We start from the raw sequence: 15,375 nt of genomic DNA, 5'->3' as shown, positions 1-15,375 counted from the left end.
TGTAACCCCAGAGTTGAGGAGCAGAGACAGATGGATTCCTAGAGCTTACTGGCCAAAGTGAGGCTGAATCTGTGAACTCCAGACCATGTGAGAGATCCTGTCTCAAAAAACAAGGGAATTAACTAAGGAAGACACCAGAAATTACACACACACACAACACACAACACACACACACACACACACACACACACACACACACACACGCACGCACGCACGCACGCACGCACGCTCTTTCCTTTTGTGGAGGCCAGAGGAGGGGCACTGGGTTCCCCAGAACTGAAGTTGCAGAAACCACCGTGTAGGTTCTGGGAGTTGAACCCAGGCCCTCGAGAGAGCTACAGAGCCATCCTAACTGCCAAGCCGTCTCTCCATGCCCAACTCTGTTTTTTAACATGGGTTCTGGTGATCCAACACCGGGATTCATGTCCGTGTGGCAAGCGCTGTACCAACTGAGCCTCCGTATGTTAGTCTTACTAAGATCAGGCCTTTTCCTGGACCTCCATGTCTGTCTGAAGATCAGTATGGTGAGGGACAGATGAGAGGAGAGCTGGGAGGGCTTGTGGGACTCCTGGGAGATCAATGCCCTGTCTGGGCCACTCTCAGGAGCCTTTGCAAACACTAACGAGCCGTCACTGGAGACAGACTCATGGCCTCCCTGGGTGGTTGTAGAGATTCCTTGAGGAGCGCCTTGGCAGGCCGCCTCCTGAGTACCACAGTTGCCAGTGGGAGCCTCACCCCAGGGGAAGGGCTATTAATGGGGCACTGAGGATGCATGGGATTTTCCACACAGTGTGCATGGCCAGAAGCCTCTCTGGAAGAAGGACCCTCAGGTGCAAAGCCACGGAGGAGGCACTCTGGTCAGAGTGGCAGAGAGGTACATGTGGCAAGAACGTTGGGTACATGTCGGATGAGGACCCTGAGGAGTCAAGTGCAGCCAGAGCACCGTGATCCTGATGTGGCAGGCTGAGGACACTGGCCTTTTCCCTGTGGGCAATGTGGTAGCTGGCATGAGCAGCTCTGGGACCAGTAGCCATGTGACTGAGACTGAAGCCTAGCTTTGAGAGCCGTGGTCCTATTGAGAGAGGATACAGAAGAAAAGGCCGTGTCAGGGGTCACTGCAGGGGGAGGGTACAGCCTGTCCCTGGGGAGTCTAGGCTATGAAGGCCAAGCTCCAAGAAGAGGCCCAGAGAGAGTCCAGGTCCAAATACATAGCAAATGAGGATGCGTGGTGACTTGGAAGGGCTGCAGTTCTGGGCGAGCTGGGCTTGAAGGTTAACGACTCTTCTTTTTGCCTCCACTTTGCTTTCCTGGTTTGTCCTCCATGCACCCCAGGTCTGGAAGAGCTGGATCCCGAAAGAAGAGCTTCCCGGAGTCAGAAGACCTCCTCTCTAGCCTGCTTCCCTCAGCTTTTTCCCAGCCCCGCAGGCGTCACAGGGTGCAGGGACTCAGTTTCCACCCACTGCTTCGCACTGTCTTTGTGTGTGTCCTCCTCCTTAGCTGAACAGGGAGCTCCCTGAGAGCTGGACTGGTGCCTGGGTGAGAGCGGTGGGAAGAAAGCACGGCTGGGTGAACCAAAGGCTGGTGAGCGGTGTATGGGCAGGGAAAAGGAAGGAGGGAGCGAGAACAAAATGAGGAAGGAGGGGAGCGATTTGAAAATAGAAGAAAGGGATGGAGAGGATAAAGGAAGGAAGAATGAGTGGACAGATGGATGAGTGTATGAGCGGAAGAGAAGAAGGATAAATGGGCAGAAGGGAGGGAGGGAGGAAGACGGATGGATCGAAAGGAGGCACAGGTTCACGGAAGGATGACAATGGATTGCATTTGACAGTAGCCTATGAGAAAAGGTTCTGAAAATTGCATTGCTATTAAGCTAACAGGCTGCCAGTGCACTGTAACAAGCAGCTCACACAGATCTCTTCCTGTTTGCGGGCTCAGGTAGCATGCGGCATCATCTCCTAAGACTGCGTTCATTCTCTAACAGTGCCCTTCCTGCTCTTCCCTCCCCGTCCCTGAAGCCCAGGACGTGGTTTCGAAGATCCATTTAGTTCTTGGCACCCAGATTTTTGGCAGGTTGGGCTCCAGGCCCCATGGCTTTGGTTAGCCCAACCTAGCAGCTCTGGGCCTCCCAGAGCACACGGAATGGGGGAGGACTGCCAGTTTCAACCCAACTAAGGCAAAGACGCTTGACTTCCTGCTGCTAATGGGAGGGGGGGGGTCTTTAAGTAAATGAACTGGAGTCAAAGGAAGCAGACACAGCCTCTGCGGGGCCTGGCTCCGGTAGGGCGGTCCCCTTCTATTTCTCTGCACACTTGGGTCTCTGCGTCACAGTCAGTGTAGCTAAGTACCGTCGCAGACGCCTCAGATTTCAGTGGCTTCACCCAGCACAAGCTTTTGGTTTTGTTTTTGTTTTTATTTCTCATCAGAGTATTAAGTGACAGTCCAGCTCAATGTAGCCAGGCTCCTCCTCTCTCACGGCTCGCTGGACCCCGGAGCATCAGTGTTTGGCTAGCGTCGGGAAAGGAGGCGTAGGTGAACAGGGATGCGGGCTTTGTTGGCCAGGCTCAGCAGCATCACTTTCTCCCCCTCGACTCCCAGGGAGATAATGTGGTGTGTCAGCCTGGGGTGTGTTGGAAGGGCTCTGTGCACGGCCTGCTCCTAATGTGGCCCTGGGCCTAGACCCAAGGCAAGGCGCTCCAGGTCTCTCCACGCGGAGTGAGAAGCCTTTACTCTGACACCCTGTGTTTCTCGCCCACAGTATGTGGCCTTTGCCTCCCTCTTCTTCATCCTGGTCTCCATCACAACCTTCTGTCTGGAGACCCACGAGCGCTTCAACCCCATCGTGAACAAGACGGAAATCGAAAATGTTCAAAACGGCACACAAGTGCGATACTACCGGGAAGCGGAGACAGAGGCCTTCCTCACCTACATCGAGGGCGTCTGCGTGGTCTGGTTCACCTTCGAGTTCCTCATGCGCGTCATCTTCTGCCCCAACAAGGTGGAGTTCATCAAGAACTCACTCAATATCATTGACTTTGTGGCCATCCTCCCCTTCTACCTGGAGGTGGGGCTCAGCGGCCTGTCCTCTAAAGCTGCCAAGGACGTTCTGGGCTTCTTGCGTGTCGTCCGCTTCGTGCGCATCCTGCGCATCTTCAAGCTGACCCGGCACTTTGTGGGCCTGCGGGTCCTGGGCCACACGCTCCGCGCCAGCACCAACGAGTTCCTGCTGCTCATCATCTTCCTGGCCCTGGGTGTGCTCATCTTTGCCACCATGATCTACTATGCTGAGAGGATAGGGGCGCAGCCCAACGACCCCAGTGCCAGCGAGCACACACACTTTAAAAATATCCCCATTGGCTTCTGGTGGGCTGTGGTCACCATGACGACACTGGGCTATGGAGACATGTATCCTCAGACGTGGTCTGGTATGCTGGTGGGAGCACTGTGTGCTCTGGCAGGAGTGCTGACCATTGCCATGCCGGTGCCCGTTATCGTGAACAATTTCGGGATGTACTACTCTTTAGCCATGGCTAAGCAGAAACTACCAAAGAAAAAAAAGAAGCATATTCCACGGCCACCACAGCTGGGATCTCCCAATTATTGTAAATCTGTCGTAAACTCTCCTCACCACAGTACTCAGAGTGACACATGTCCGCTGGCCCAGGAAGAAATTTTAGAAATTAACAGAGCAGGTAGGAAACCTCTTAGAGGCATGTCGATCTGACCTTTCACCTCTGCCCCCTGTAGCAATGATTCCAGATTCAGTCAGACTGCTTCCTTAGTTCCATGGGCGACCCAGGACCCTGTGCCCAATCTTGAGGTGTGGAGCCTGGGGCCCCAGGGAGATGCTTGGCGGCCAAATCCAGAAGTCAAGAGCTTGCTAGAGGAATCTTACTGGTGCCTCTGGGTAAGGAGGTTGATGTGGTTGGTCTCAGGAGTTCTGAAGAGACCCCCACAGAAGTTTGCTGAGGACTCTCTTAGCAGGAGCCCAGAGGCTGCTGCTTGGTCGGAAGGAGTCAGGCGTAAGTCTCTGACGGGCTACTGACCCGTGGTGGGCAGGGAGGGAGTGGTGTGATTCATAGACACCACCCAGCCTTTGATTTGGTCTTGGACATGGGTGCCTTCAGGCTGTGTAGACCGGCAGAGTGGTACATGAGATCAGGACAGCTGAGTCTCCGCAGAGGCAGTAGGCGGGATTCTCAGCCCTAGCAGAACCTAGCTGAGTAGACTCCTGCTCTGATGCCAGCTACCGAGTTCCAGGTCTTTGCGAGGAGTTGCCCCTAGGCTTCCGTGACAAGCTTACTTACCCCATAGCATGCCAAACCAACTCATCCTCCGCCACCACTCTAGAGTTTAGCATTTATCTTTAGGAATCTGTTGGAGTGACTCTGGCTTTCACGTTGTCTGTTTGGGTTGATGGTCCGGTGGGAGTTTCTGGAGACCTTCTGATGGAAGTGGCTGATGAGCAAGGAACTAGAGGGGGGCCACACCCCGGGCAGCTTAGATTGAAAGCATCATGGACCAGCGACACCCTCCCACCACTGAGAGCTGTCCCCATATCTAGCAGTAGGGACCGTAGCAGCAGCAATACAAGACATCCCAACCACGTACCCACAAATTCACTGGGAGACAGGGGGTGGGGGGTGGGCTGAAACAATACTAGTCACCGAGGGATATATTCTCATATTCCATGGCTAGTGGTTCATTATGGGACTATCTCAGTTTTATGAGAACCTGCACATAGCACATAAAGTTGACCATGGGGCTCTGGTCTGAAGATGAAAACCCATAGTCTACCTCTACCCATGGACTCCCATTGACTTACTCTGAGGACACAGGGATCTCCAAGGAACAGATGACCCAGAGAAGAATGATGGCATGAAGAGGTACTGGGTGAGTGTGAGGTTGGTGTGAGCTGTTAGATTTCTCTAGTCTATGAAGAGCACCCCATGCCTGGGGCTGGCAGAGTGCCAAGCCAGCTCAGCCTGGGGCGAGAGAGTCTCTCTTTCATGTGGGTGGCCTCCCTCAGTGGATGATGGATGTCCTTCCCTGCTGGTGTGCTCTCTGATTCACCTTCCTGATCCCAGTCCTTTCTCCTCCTCCAGGCTGGGGCAGCCTGGACAATGTCCCAAGGCCTACACTTCTTTGGCCATGGGACATGCCAGCCCTTTCACCCCATTCTACACCCCCTCCTTCCTGAGGCTGCTGTAGGCACAGAAGCAGAATGCAGTTTGTGTTCTAGATTGGGGCAAGGAATGCAGGAGGTCTGAGGTAGAGACCTCCGGTCAAGCCTTGTCTCCATTTATGGGAGGAAGCGCCAGGCCTACCCTTTTGTTTCCTGTTGGCTAGCCATTTTAACCCAGGAGCCACCACCAGGGCGAGGACAGTTTCCTCGGCTCTGCATGGCCTTCCTTCTCCCCCAGCTCCACTGTGCTCCCCAGGAAGTGCTCAGACGGAGGGGCATCACATGACCCTATCCAGCTCTTCTGACTCATCTTCCCCAACATTATGTCAGTCAGGATTGGTGCTCTAAAAATGGAGCCCCAGGTCAGCCCATTGATGATCTGGAGCTCATTCTAGCCAGGCACAGATTTCTCTGCACACTCGGTGACATTATTGCCCATGTACTGAGGACATAAACTCACACACACACACACACACACACACACACACACACACACGCACACACACGCAGCACGCAAGCACGCACATGCACACACGCACATGCACACACACACACACACACACACACACACATTCACACATTCAGCTAGTCCTAGGGATATTAGCTCTTTCCTCATGTTGCAGCAGATCTACAGAGCCTGCGAATTCCTGTTTCCTTTGGGTTCCTCAGCCCTGCCCCTGAGAGACACCTTGCCCTGGCTCCAGATTTCAGGAACTCTGGTTTGGGCAGTCTCATGACTTGCCCTGTGAGGTCAAGGTCCTCCTTTTCCCTCCTCCACACACGTCATTCCCTTTTCCTTCCCTTGCTGTTTTGGCGCTGGCCTGGTGTTCAGCCCCGCCCCTTAGCTCTAAGACTCCGCGCCTTTCACCAGAACACGGCTCACCGCAAACACGAGCATGAGAGCAGGGTTATCAATTGCCGGGGGCACGTGAGGTTCCTAGGCTTGTCTTCAGCCATCCCTGTGCCCCAGGCTTGCTGTCTTCTCATCCAAACCCCTTTTTCCTCATCCCTGTATACCTGGATGGGCAGAGGTGAGAAAGGGTGGGAGAAGCCAGAGCTCCAGGAGGCAGATGGGGTGGGTAGAGACCAGACCCGATGGGAATGTGGGAGATAAGACAAGTCCCCCAAGTCTCTCCAGCAGAGGCAGTTGAACAGGTCCCTAGCCCGTTTTCTCCAGTTCCACATCTAACTCCTGGGCTAGGGACTGAGGCCGAATGCTGGGCCTTGCCCTGCAGCCAGCCCTCCTCCAGCTCCTTCCCCTCACCTCCACAGTCTGTCTGACCCAGGGATGTTGTGGGCTCGCTCTTTGGGCCAGAGCTCGAATGGCCTCGGTATCTGTGGGCTCTTGCCTGAGGGGCTGCCAAGGGTTCAGGTCTCACCTGGCCATGGGAGGCTCAGGGAGGGATTGTGTGGGACTGAGCCCCTTGGAGAAGCTGCCCTTTTCCTGGAGGGGGCTTCCTTCCCCATTTACGGTGGGGTCAACTGCTTGCTCTGGGCAGCTCGGAATGTTCACTGTCTCCTCTGTCCTGCCATGTCCATTCTTGTGTGTCCTAGCATCTCTGCTCCTGTGGTGTGGGTCAGTCCTTTGTGCTGAGGGGTCCAGGGTTACGGGGTCCCAGCATAAGGGATAAAGAGGGACGCAGGTGGCCAAGTTCGGCTCGCTTCTTGCTTTTGAGTATGTAGAGCCCAACGGATGTCTCAGAGACACCCTACCCCGCCCAGAAGCGACCCCACTGCAGCCTCGGGGTGGTCTTTCAGGGGAGAGCTTCTTTTCTGAGCATTGGAATCTAAAGTCCCCCTTTCCTGGGCCCTCCAGATGTCCTCTCTCGGGCTACTGCGGCTGCCTGGGGATAGTGCTAGACCTCAGGGTAGGGAGGGTGGCAGCAATGGGGGCAGAATTGGTGAGGGGGTTGAAAAGAATCCAGCTGCAGGGCTGGCAGCCTGGACTCGGAGTGCAGCCCACACTGCCCACGTGGGCAAGGGGAGATCGAAGGAGAAATGAGATGACTTTGAATGCCAGGCATGGGTGTTCTTTTCTGTGTCGTTCATATCCCCTCTCCCCTCTCTCCACTAATCATCTCTCTCTCTCTCTCTCTCTGTCTCTCTGTCTCTCTCTCTCTCTCTCTCTCTCTCTCTCTCTCTCTCTCTCTCTCTCTCTCTCGTTTTGTTGAATGAGTGTGGTGGTTCCCATGACCGTGTCTCTCACAGCTTGTCCCCCTTTAGCCTGAGATGTTTCCCCCTGAGTCCCAGCTGAGCAGACCCCTCTGGGGGCAAACCCAAGGCAATGCCCAGCCCAACTAACCCTTGTCCAGCCCTGCGTGCGCCCGGCGGCGCCCGCTGCTGGTGTGAACAGTAAGTACATCGGAAGTGTCTGGAGATGGCAGGAAAGCGTGCCTGCTGACGGAGGGCATGTAGGTTCTCTTTGCTCCAAAGTTTTAAAAAAATGACCCTCTCACAGACGTTCATCTCAGCTCATTTCAAAGCCTGGAAACCATCTCTGAGACGCTGCCCATGCTATCATTTCATCACCGCAGGCCTCTGGGGTCGTGGGGTCGTGGGTCGAGGGGTCCTGGGCCCGGGAGACAGGCCCAGGTCTCTGAAAGCAAGTGGGAACCTAGGTTGCTAGCTACCCTTTCATCCCAGGAGAGACGAGCGGGCGGGTGGGGACTCGGTGATCTTGCACCTGTGGTCTTTCTCATGGTTCCTCCGATTTAGACAACTGGGTTATTTTCTCTTCTGGCCACTGGAGTTTGGGACAGGAAGTGAACGGCCCGGTGCCTGAGAGCACCTTCAGCTGCAGAGAAAACAACAGCCACTCAGCCACAGATCCCTTTTGAGAGGTTGAGGCTGAAACAAAAGCAGGCTCCAGGGGCATCCTGGAAACTGCCCACCATCTATCTTGTCCCGCTGGGTTCGGGATGGCTGCCCCTGCCCCCCCACCACCACCGAGGGACTGCCCCATTTTCGAAACCTTTTACAGTTCAATGTGGGAGGCCAGGGGTAGGGGGCATGTGGGCAGAGACTCGGGCCCAGAGGAGGGGTCTCAGGCTGCACTGTCTCTATGGAGGCAGAGGCAGAAAGGAGTAGTCACTAACTGACCCTTTCCTGGACAAGAAGAGCAGGCTGTGGACAAGCACTCAAGAGCATCTTTGCCAGCTGGAGAAGATGCGCTTGGAAGCCACTAACGCTCCCCTGGAGAAAAAGTCATTCGAGGCACATGGACCCCAGCTTCCAGCCCCTCTTCCTCACCATACCACATCCCCATCTCCCCAGCATTCTCCTTCCAGCCCACAGACCCTCCAGGAGGGAGACAGGAGCCAAATAGAATGTGAGGGAGGACATACATACCTGTGGGCACACGTGTGTGCCCACAGACACACCCCATATGCTAGGCAGCCCCCAGCTTGTCACACGGTGCCAGAGTTTCCCTAGGAACTGGCCTTTCTGGTTCAGAGTCAATCAGGAGTGAAGGTCCTGGGATCTTCAAGGAATGCACTGTACGTGAAATGCCTTGCCATCTTGTACGACAGACTTTTTTAAGTTCCAAAATTATGATGGGAAACCTTTTTTTTTTTTTTTTGGATTTGCTTTATGAATAAACCTGATTGGTCCATTTCTCTTTTGACTGACTGCCTCTTTGTAGTGACATGTTGTACACGGGTGGAGATCCCACTCACGTGCACGCAGGGAAGGCTCACTCCTGCGTGCAGTTACATGATGTGAACAGGATCATGGGAGAAGGTCAAATCCAGTGGGAATTTCCCCTAGCTTCCCTTCAGAGAGCCTCCCCTATCACGTCCCCCAGTCTGGTTTCCTCCCTCACCAGGGGGCTCTCATAGGAGGCTTCCCCCATAGGTGCAGTATTTGAGTCCCCAAGGGGACAGTCATGGGAAGGCCTCCAAATCCTTCCTCTTGAAGTTAGGAGGGCCAGGGTGCCTGGCTGTGGCCACATTTTGCCCTCCACCATACATGTCCCCCCACCCCCCAGATCTCCTCCCAGGTTCCTCCTTAGGCTACCACAGAAGCCAAGCCTCAAATTCCCCCCACCCAAGGCCATCAGCATCTGTTGTCTCCGCACATCCATTTGTTCTGCTTTCCGGGGATGCTGGCAGAAGGGACCGGCATGGGAGCCCCTCCCACATCCCTGTCCAGCCATCACAGCCTCATGCACATGCATTGATTTTTGTTGTGCAAGCTGACCAGGTTCCCTGGAGTGGTCTGTGGAGGCACTGTTGAATGTGTGTGGACAGCAGTGTAGGTCTGCATGGGGACAGAGCAGATGAAGTCATCTAACTGGGTCTGTGCGGGTACACAGGAAATTAATCTGCATGAACGATGGGGTAGACCAATCAGAGCGGGTCCTTAGAGCGGTGGTGATAGGTGTAACCAGGCCTAGTCTGTATGGGGAACAGGAAATTGAAAGGACCTGATTGGGTCTTTGTAGAGGCAGTATAGGTCTGTCCAGCTCTTATCTGTGTACAGGACAAAGCTTCAGAGGGACCCGATTATGTACCTGTGTGAACAGTGTAGAAGATGTGATCAGGCTCAGTCTGTGTAGAGGGCAGGCTCAGAGGGACAGATTGGGTTCTTGTGAGGACAGAACAGAGGTGTGGCCAGTCTAGTTTCTATGGGCCACAGCATGGTAAAATAGGGTTTGTGTGTGGGGCGGGGGAGTGTAAAATATGTGTCCAGGCAAGTCTGTAGAAGAGATGGGAGAGCTGAGGGACCAGACTGTGTCCCTATGCAGACAGGCTAGAAGGTGTGAGCAGGCCTAGTCGGTATGGGATAAAGTTTAGAGGCACCAGATTTGGTCCTTGTGGGGACAGAGAAGAAGGCCAGGGCACCTGAAGTTGGACCCAGATGGAGTGGTGGGAGCAAGCTGAGTAGTCAGACTTGGGGGTACATCAGGAACCAAATGCTGGAATGGGATCTGCATGGGGCGGGGGTGGAGGGGGTCAAATGGGGCCCAGCCGGGCCTAGGGCTGAATATTGCTGGAGGACAGCCAGGTGCTGGTTAGAAGTAGAGGGTCTGAAAGGCTACTTTTCTGGACTGGGGCCTTTCTGAGTGTCTGTCTGTCTTCTCCCTGAGCCGTGTGTCTGGCCCTCTCCCCATGACTACATCACATCATCCTGTCTCATTAACCCTGCCTTGGGCCCTGGGCCTGGCCCCAGCACCGCACGCCAGGCTCATCACCGATTCATCTTTTTGCAAACTTTGAGCAAACCTAGGAGTCTCTCCCTCCCTGCGCTGTCAGCAGCCCGCCCCAGGCTCCGCCCCCCCTCCATGGACCACCCACTCTTCCATCCTCAGGAACGGGAAGTCCTTGGTCAAATGCCCTACCTTCGGCCTGTCACCCCTTCTCACTAAACAGTTTTCGGTGTCTCAATAGCTTCTGCTTATATGTTTGAAGATTCCAAACTGAATGGGGAGGTGGCGAAGGCCGCGCTGGCGAACGAAGACTGCCCCCACATAGACCAGGCCCTCACTCCCGATGAGGGCCTGCCCTTTACCCGCTCGGGCACCCGCGAGAGATACGGACCCTGCTTCCTCTTATCAACCGGGGAGTACGCGTGCCCACCTGGTGGAGGAATGAGAAAGGGTATGTAGAGGAAGCTGAGCTCTCTGCATCGGCCGGGCCTGCCTTGTACTCCTGCAGATGGGTGGGTAGGGTGGCGGGCAAGGGGCGCTGAGGGGTAGGCAGGCACACTGAGGGGCAAGGATGGAGGGGGCCCCCCAAGGTTGGCCTCTAGAGGTCAGAGTCCTTTCCCCAAGGGGGATGCCAGGTTGGCAGTGAGAAGCTGAGGCCCAGGCAGCTGTAGGTTGGTATTCAGAAAATGGTAGAAAAGGGCCTGGCACAGGGTGGATGGCCATGGGTTGTAAAACCAAGCCAAGGATGTCCCTAAGGAGACAGGCGGGGTCTCAGTTCCCCCAGAGTTCTCTAGTGGGGTAGAGCGTGTCCAAAAGGCAAAGTGTTCTTTCCTAACCTTTAGTTGTGGAGGGCAGTTGGCTTGGCCACCACCCTGTGAGTTTAGTCTAAGGTGGTGCTATGGAAGAAGTATCCTTTAAAGAGAGTCTGCAGGCCAGTGGAAAGGGAGGCCTCAGAGAGAGGTGGCTTTAGAGCTTGGAGATAAGGCCACTGTCCTTGTAGAGGTAAGCTGTGTGCTACTCAGAATATTGAGAGTGGTAAACAGAAAACTTGCTAGGACAAAGTGTACCAATGGGACTTTGGATAGCCCTTTCCATAGCCAGAGCACATTACCACTGCCCAGGGGTGGCCAGTGCCCCCTTGTGACTGGTGAAGGACCAGTGCTATTCTTGCAGTCAGGATTTGGAGAGGTGTAGTGTGGACTGGGGTGAGGCATGGAGAGGAGCTTAGAACAGTCCACATAGGGCTGCAGGCACTGGCCTGGGCTGGGCAGCCCATGCATGCATGCTCACACGGACGCATGCCGACAGCGAGCAGGGTAGCCAGACACGAGTCAGAATCTCGAGGAGAATGGTGTGCAGTCTGTGGCCCCTGCCAACGGCGCCAGTGTTGGAAATGGTTAAACCAGACACAAGGAGAAAACAGACTTCCAGAATCAAAGGCAGACCTAGGAGAGGAGAGAGAGAGAGAGCCTTCACCAAGAGGAGGGAAAGTCTTTTGGGTTGCGCACGACTGCTTAGTTACGCCCATTGGATTCAGGCTGGTCTCTGCTTGTTTGCCCTGCCTGAGATCCCCTGGACCTCAGTGCGGTGTGCTGCTCCCTGCATGCTGCTGCATGGCAGAGGGCTACCAGCCTTGAGGAGGACCCCATCCTTGACATGGATGGGTCTGCTGCTCTCTTTGCAACTGGCTTTTTCCCAGGTAAAGCCTCTAGAATGCCCAGGAGCAGGGGCCACCCTGGAGAATAAGGGAAAAACTATCTCCACGGCTGTGCCCTGCCCAGTTAAGGTCCCACAGGCTGCCTGGCTCCTTTGTCTTGGATGCTGGATCAGTCGGTGTGGCCTAAGAGAATGGAGTGTCTCTGCCGTGCTTCCAGAAGCACCCCATTTCCTAGTAGTACTAGGGAGTTGAGTGCAACGCCCATCCACAGGCGACCCCCAGTCTCAGAGCCCACCTGGGCTTGGGTGCTGGACTCTTTGGGAGGCACCAAGGGTGAAGGCCCCCAGCACACATGTCCGCCCAGCCTGGCTCTCACGAGGACTTGCTTTGCTCTGGCTGATTCGGAGCCCTTTAGGTCTGCAGGTGCAGAGCAGAAGTAGGGACTTCACCTGTCCCCCCAAGGAGGGAAGAGAAAGAGGCTGCTAAGGCTGGTCCTGCTGCATGGGAAACAAGCCAGCTGGAGAAGAACCTGCCTGCCTCTGCATGCGGCTGTTGAGTCTCTCCTCCTCCTCCCTTAACAACTAAGTACCGAGCGGGGAGGGGAAGGCACAAGAGGAGCTCAAGTGTTAATTGTATTCTCTACATACAGATCTTTGCAAAGAAAGCCCTGTCATTGCTAAGTATATGCCGACAGAGGCTGTGAGAGTGACTTGACCAGGCGGCTTGGCCGAGGACACTGGTGGCTATTAAGCATCTGGGTGGACCTGCAGCCCCTCCTCACCCTCGGACAGAGTAAATTCACGCCATGCAGGTTTGCCGGACGAGTCCGAGTGGCCCGGGCATTGTCCTAAGACGGACGTAGCTTTTTCTACGGCCAATGGTAACTGACCGTAGAGGATCGCCCTTCTTTCTTTTCTTTCTTTTTTTTTTTAGAAGTTACCTTTTATTTGGGGAGGGGGGGTGAAGGGGAGCCTTAGCATGACTTGCATGAAGTTAAACAGAAAACCCAGCTAAACCAAACCCAGCAGCCTCCACTGTGACTGTACGATAACTCTCACCACCACCAAGAACGGCGAGAAAAGCAAGGGCTCAACTTTCTTTCAGTGCTCTTTATTTTGACACACGGTGTCGGAGCCAAGCTGTGATGGCACTCGGTAGAAGTCTGTACATTGCTGGGAGTTGGGGGGCCAGGGAAGAAGGATGGGGCTGGGGAATGGATTGCTTTTTGTACACAAGACCCAGAGGAAAGGTTTCAAAAAGGCAGTCAGTCAGTCATCGGTCATATTGACCTCACCTTCGTAGCTCATCTCTCACGTGGAACACAGAGAACTTTGCTCCGAATGGGATTGTGAGAACTCACACAGCCGCCCTCTTCCATCTCTGTTTGGCATGCTTCTGACCCAGCGGACGTCTCCCCAAGACCCCGACAGCGGCTAGTTTAGGCTGATTCTCTCATCCCAGTGTGTAGATCCAGTGTGACAAAGTTTCATAACGAATTGTTCATAGTTACACCATATGGACTTTCCAATGTCATTTTAAAGCCAGGATGTAGAGTACCTCCAGTTCAGGACCACCAGAGGGGTGCCTCCCCTCCACCTTTATTAAGGCACAACCTGGCATTGTATGCAATTTAGTACTTCAGAGTAAGAAACAAAAACAAAAAACTGCATGCCCAATGTTATGCAAAGAGATTCCAGCATGAAATAAATTTTGTAACATGGTTTCTGTCTAGTCTAAAGCAGATTTGTTTTTCTGAAGCAATCAGAGGTTTGCAGAGACGTGCTTCTGCATCTCGAATAAATATAGTATTTTCCCAACAGAAACAGAGGACAGTAGCTTGGCTTTGGTCTGATTCTAAAATTAGTGTGTGTGGGGGGAAGGATGATATTTTTGAAAAACACATGCTTGAGTTGAAAAAAAAAAATGCAACATCCCGAGCTTCCACTGCACCATTTCCTGGAAAGACAGCAACCTCCCCTCCCCGGGCCCTGGCCCTGGCAATAAAAAAGCTGACTTCTGAGATGAAGCACTGAGGAGTTGAGTTTTTATTGCCTTCAGGCAGCATCTCCGATCCGTTCCGGCACGGCCGAGCCCATCCTAGGCCCGACTACTACTGTAGTCATCTAAGCTTGAGGTGTCGCTGGGCTCTGAGGATGCTGGCCCCTGTTGGGTAGGGCTGCAGATCCTGTTGGGCCAAGGGACGAAAGCACATCCTCTGTGGGGTTCACCTGGTATGGTTCAGGGACTCATCTTGGGGGATCCTTGCATGAAGCCATGCCGGAACCTCTAGTTGCCCTGTGCAGCCATGGGTACCTCCCTGCTAGGACTATGGTCGGGTCTGACTGTCAGGTCTGGGTGCCCTGGCCAACTTGCAGGGCCTGGTCTAGAGACGACCTCATCGAGTACGCCTCTCTCAGCCTGGATCTGGGGATATTCAACTGCAGGTTTGGGTGTGGGGTGGAATGGAAGATCTGATCCTTCCTCATCGTTAGTGATTCCAGAATGTTCACGTGGAAAGAGACCCCAGAGGCTATACAGTCAGCCCCTGAGCCTCTGAAGATGAGGAGGCAAGGCCAGAGAAGGCATCAAGCTGCTGGGGGCCACCAGCACGAAGACGTCAGCCCCCCTAAGGTTTCAGTCCCTTTTGTCACCTCTCAGCACAGCCTGAGTCTGTGATCCTATGGGCAGGTGGGACAAAGTTTTACCCACTCATTTCTCACCTCTCCGAGGACCTGTCTCAACTTCTGGTACCCAGTGAAATTCAAGAACTCAGGGGCTGTGGTTGGTGGAGCCAATGCCCAGGCATTTCATAGCTAAGTCTCAGGACACAGCAGTGAAGGAGCCTGGGCTGCTGCCTGAGACCAGTGTTGACATGAGCCAGGGATCTGCTAGAAGATGGGGCTTCGCTAAACGACACAAAGCCATCTGGAATATAGGCTCAAGAACCCCACAGCCAGAGGGGCATCTCAGAAACATTGCCTACGGTCAGCTCAGAACAGTCCCATCACCCCACATTACAGCCGAGACAGCGAAGCACAGAGAGGGAGAGAAACTGGCCCAAAGCCACACGACCCAGTGAAGGTGAAGTCCCGATCATAACCTGAGCGGGTCTGACTCCAGAGTTCAGGTCGGGCTGTTTGAGCTAAGGACTTTCTGGGCCTGGTCCTTGGTGGTGAAACACTGAGGTTATGGCTTCTAAATCCAGGACTCTTAGGATTCGGCCTCCTGGCCTCCTTCATGGAGTGCCATAGGTGTGACGAAGGGGCCACTTGACGTTCTCTTCCAGATCTCTCCTGATCCACAGCTGGCTAACCCCTCTTGCTGAAACATCCTCCTGCCTACGGGTGAAGCTTCACTCCCCCAGCTGGTTTCCTAGACGGCCAGTCT

The 15,375-nt window shown here is 54.3% G+C and overlaps 1 protein-coding gene across 2 annotated transcripts in view; it reads left to right on the top strand.

The window, feature by feature from the left end:
* Kcnc1 (potassium voltage-gated channel subfamily C member 1) overlaps positions 1-14,014 on the top strand; it is a 42,268-nt gene extending 28,254 nt beyond the window's left edge. The window contains exons 2-4 of one of the 2 annotated variants that reach the window (XM_028880188.2): positions 2,756-3,689; positions 10,594-10,782; positions 12,404-14,014. In XM_028880188.2, coding sequence (XP_028736021.1) covers positions 2,756-3,689; positions 10,594-10,782; positions 12,404-12,474 — 1,194 coding nt within the window. In that variant the 3' untranslated portion in view covers positions 12,475-14,014. The remainder of the gene's footprint in view (positions 1-2,755; positions 3,690-10,593; positions 10,783-12,403) is intronic. The other variant, XM_028880189.2, reaches the window with a different exon arrangement.
* The last annotated feature ends 1,361 nt before the right edge of the window (positions 14,015-15,375 follow it).

This window comes from Peromyscus leucopus, chromosome 1 (genome assembly GCF_004664715.2).
Source record: "Peromyscus leucopus breed LL Stock chromosome 1, UCI_PerLeu_2.1, whole genome shotgun sequence".
NCBI lineage: Eukaryota > Metazoa > Chordata > Mammalia > Rodentia > Cricetidae > Peromyscus > Peromyscus leucopus.
Note: the sequence above shows the minus strand (reverse complement) of the source record. Positions and strands in the feature narration are given on the sequence as shown.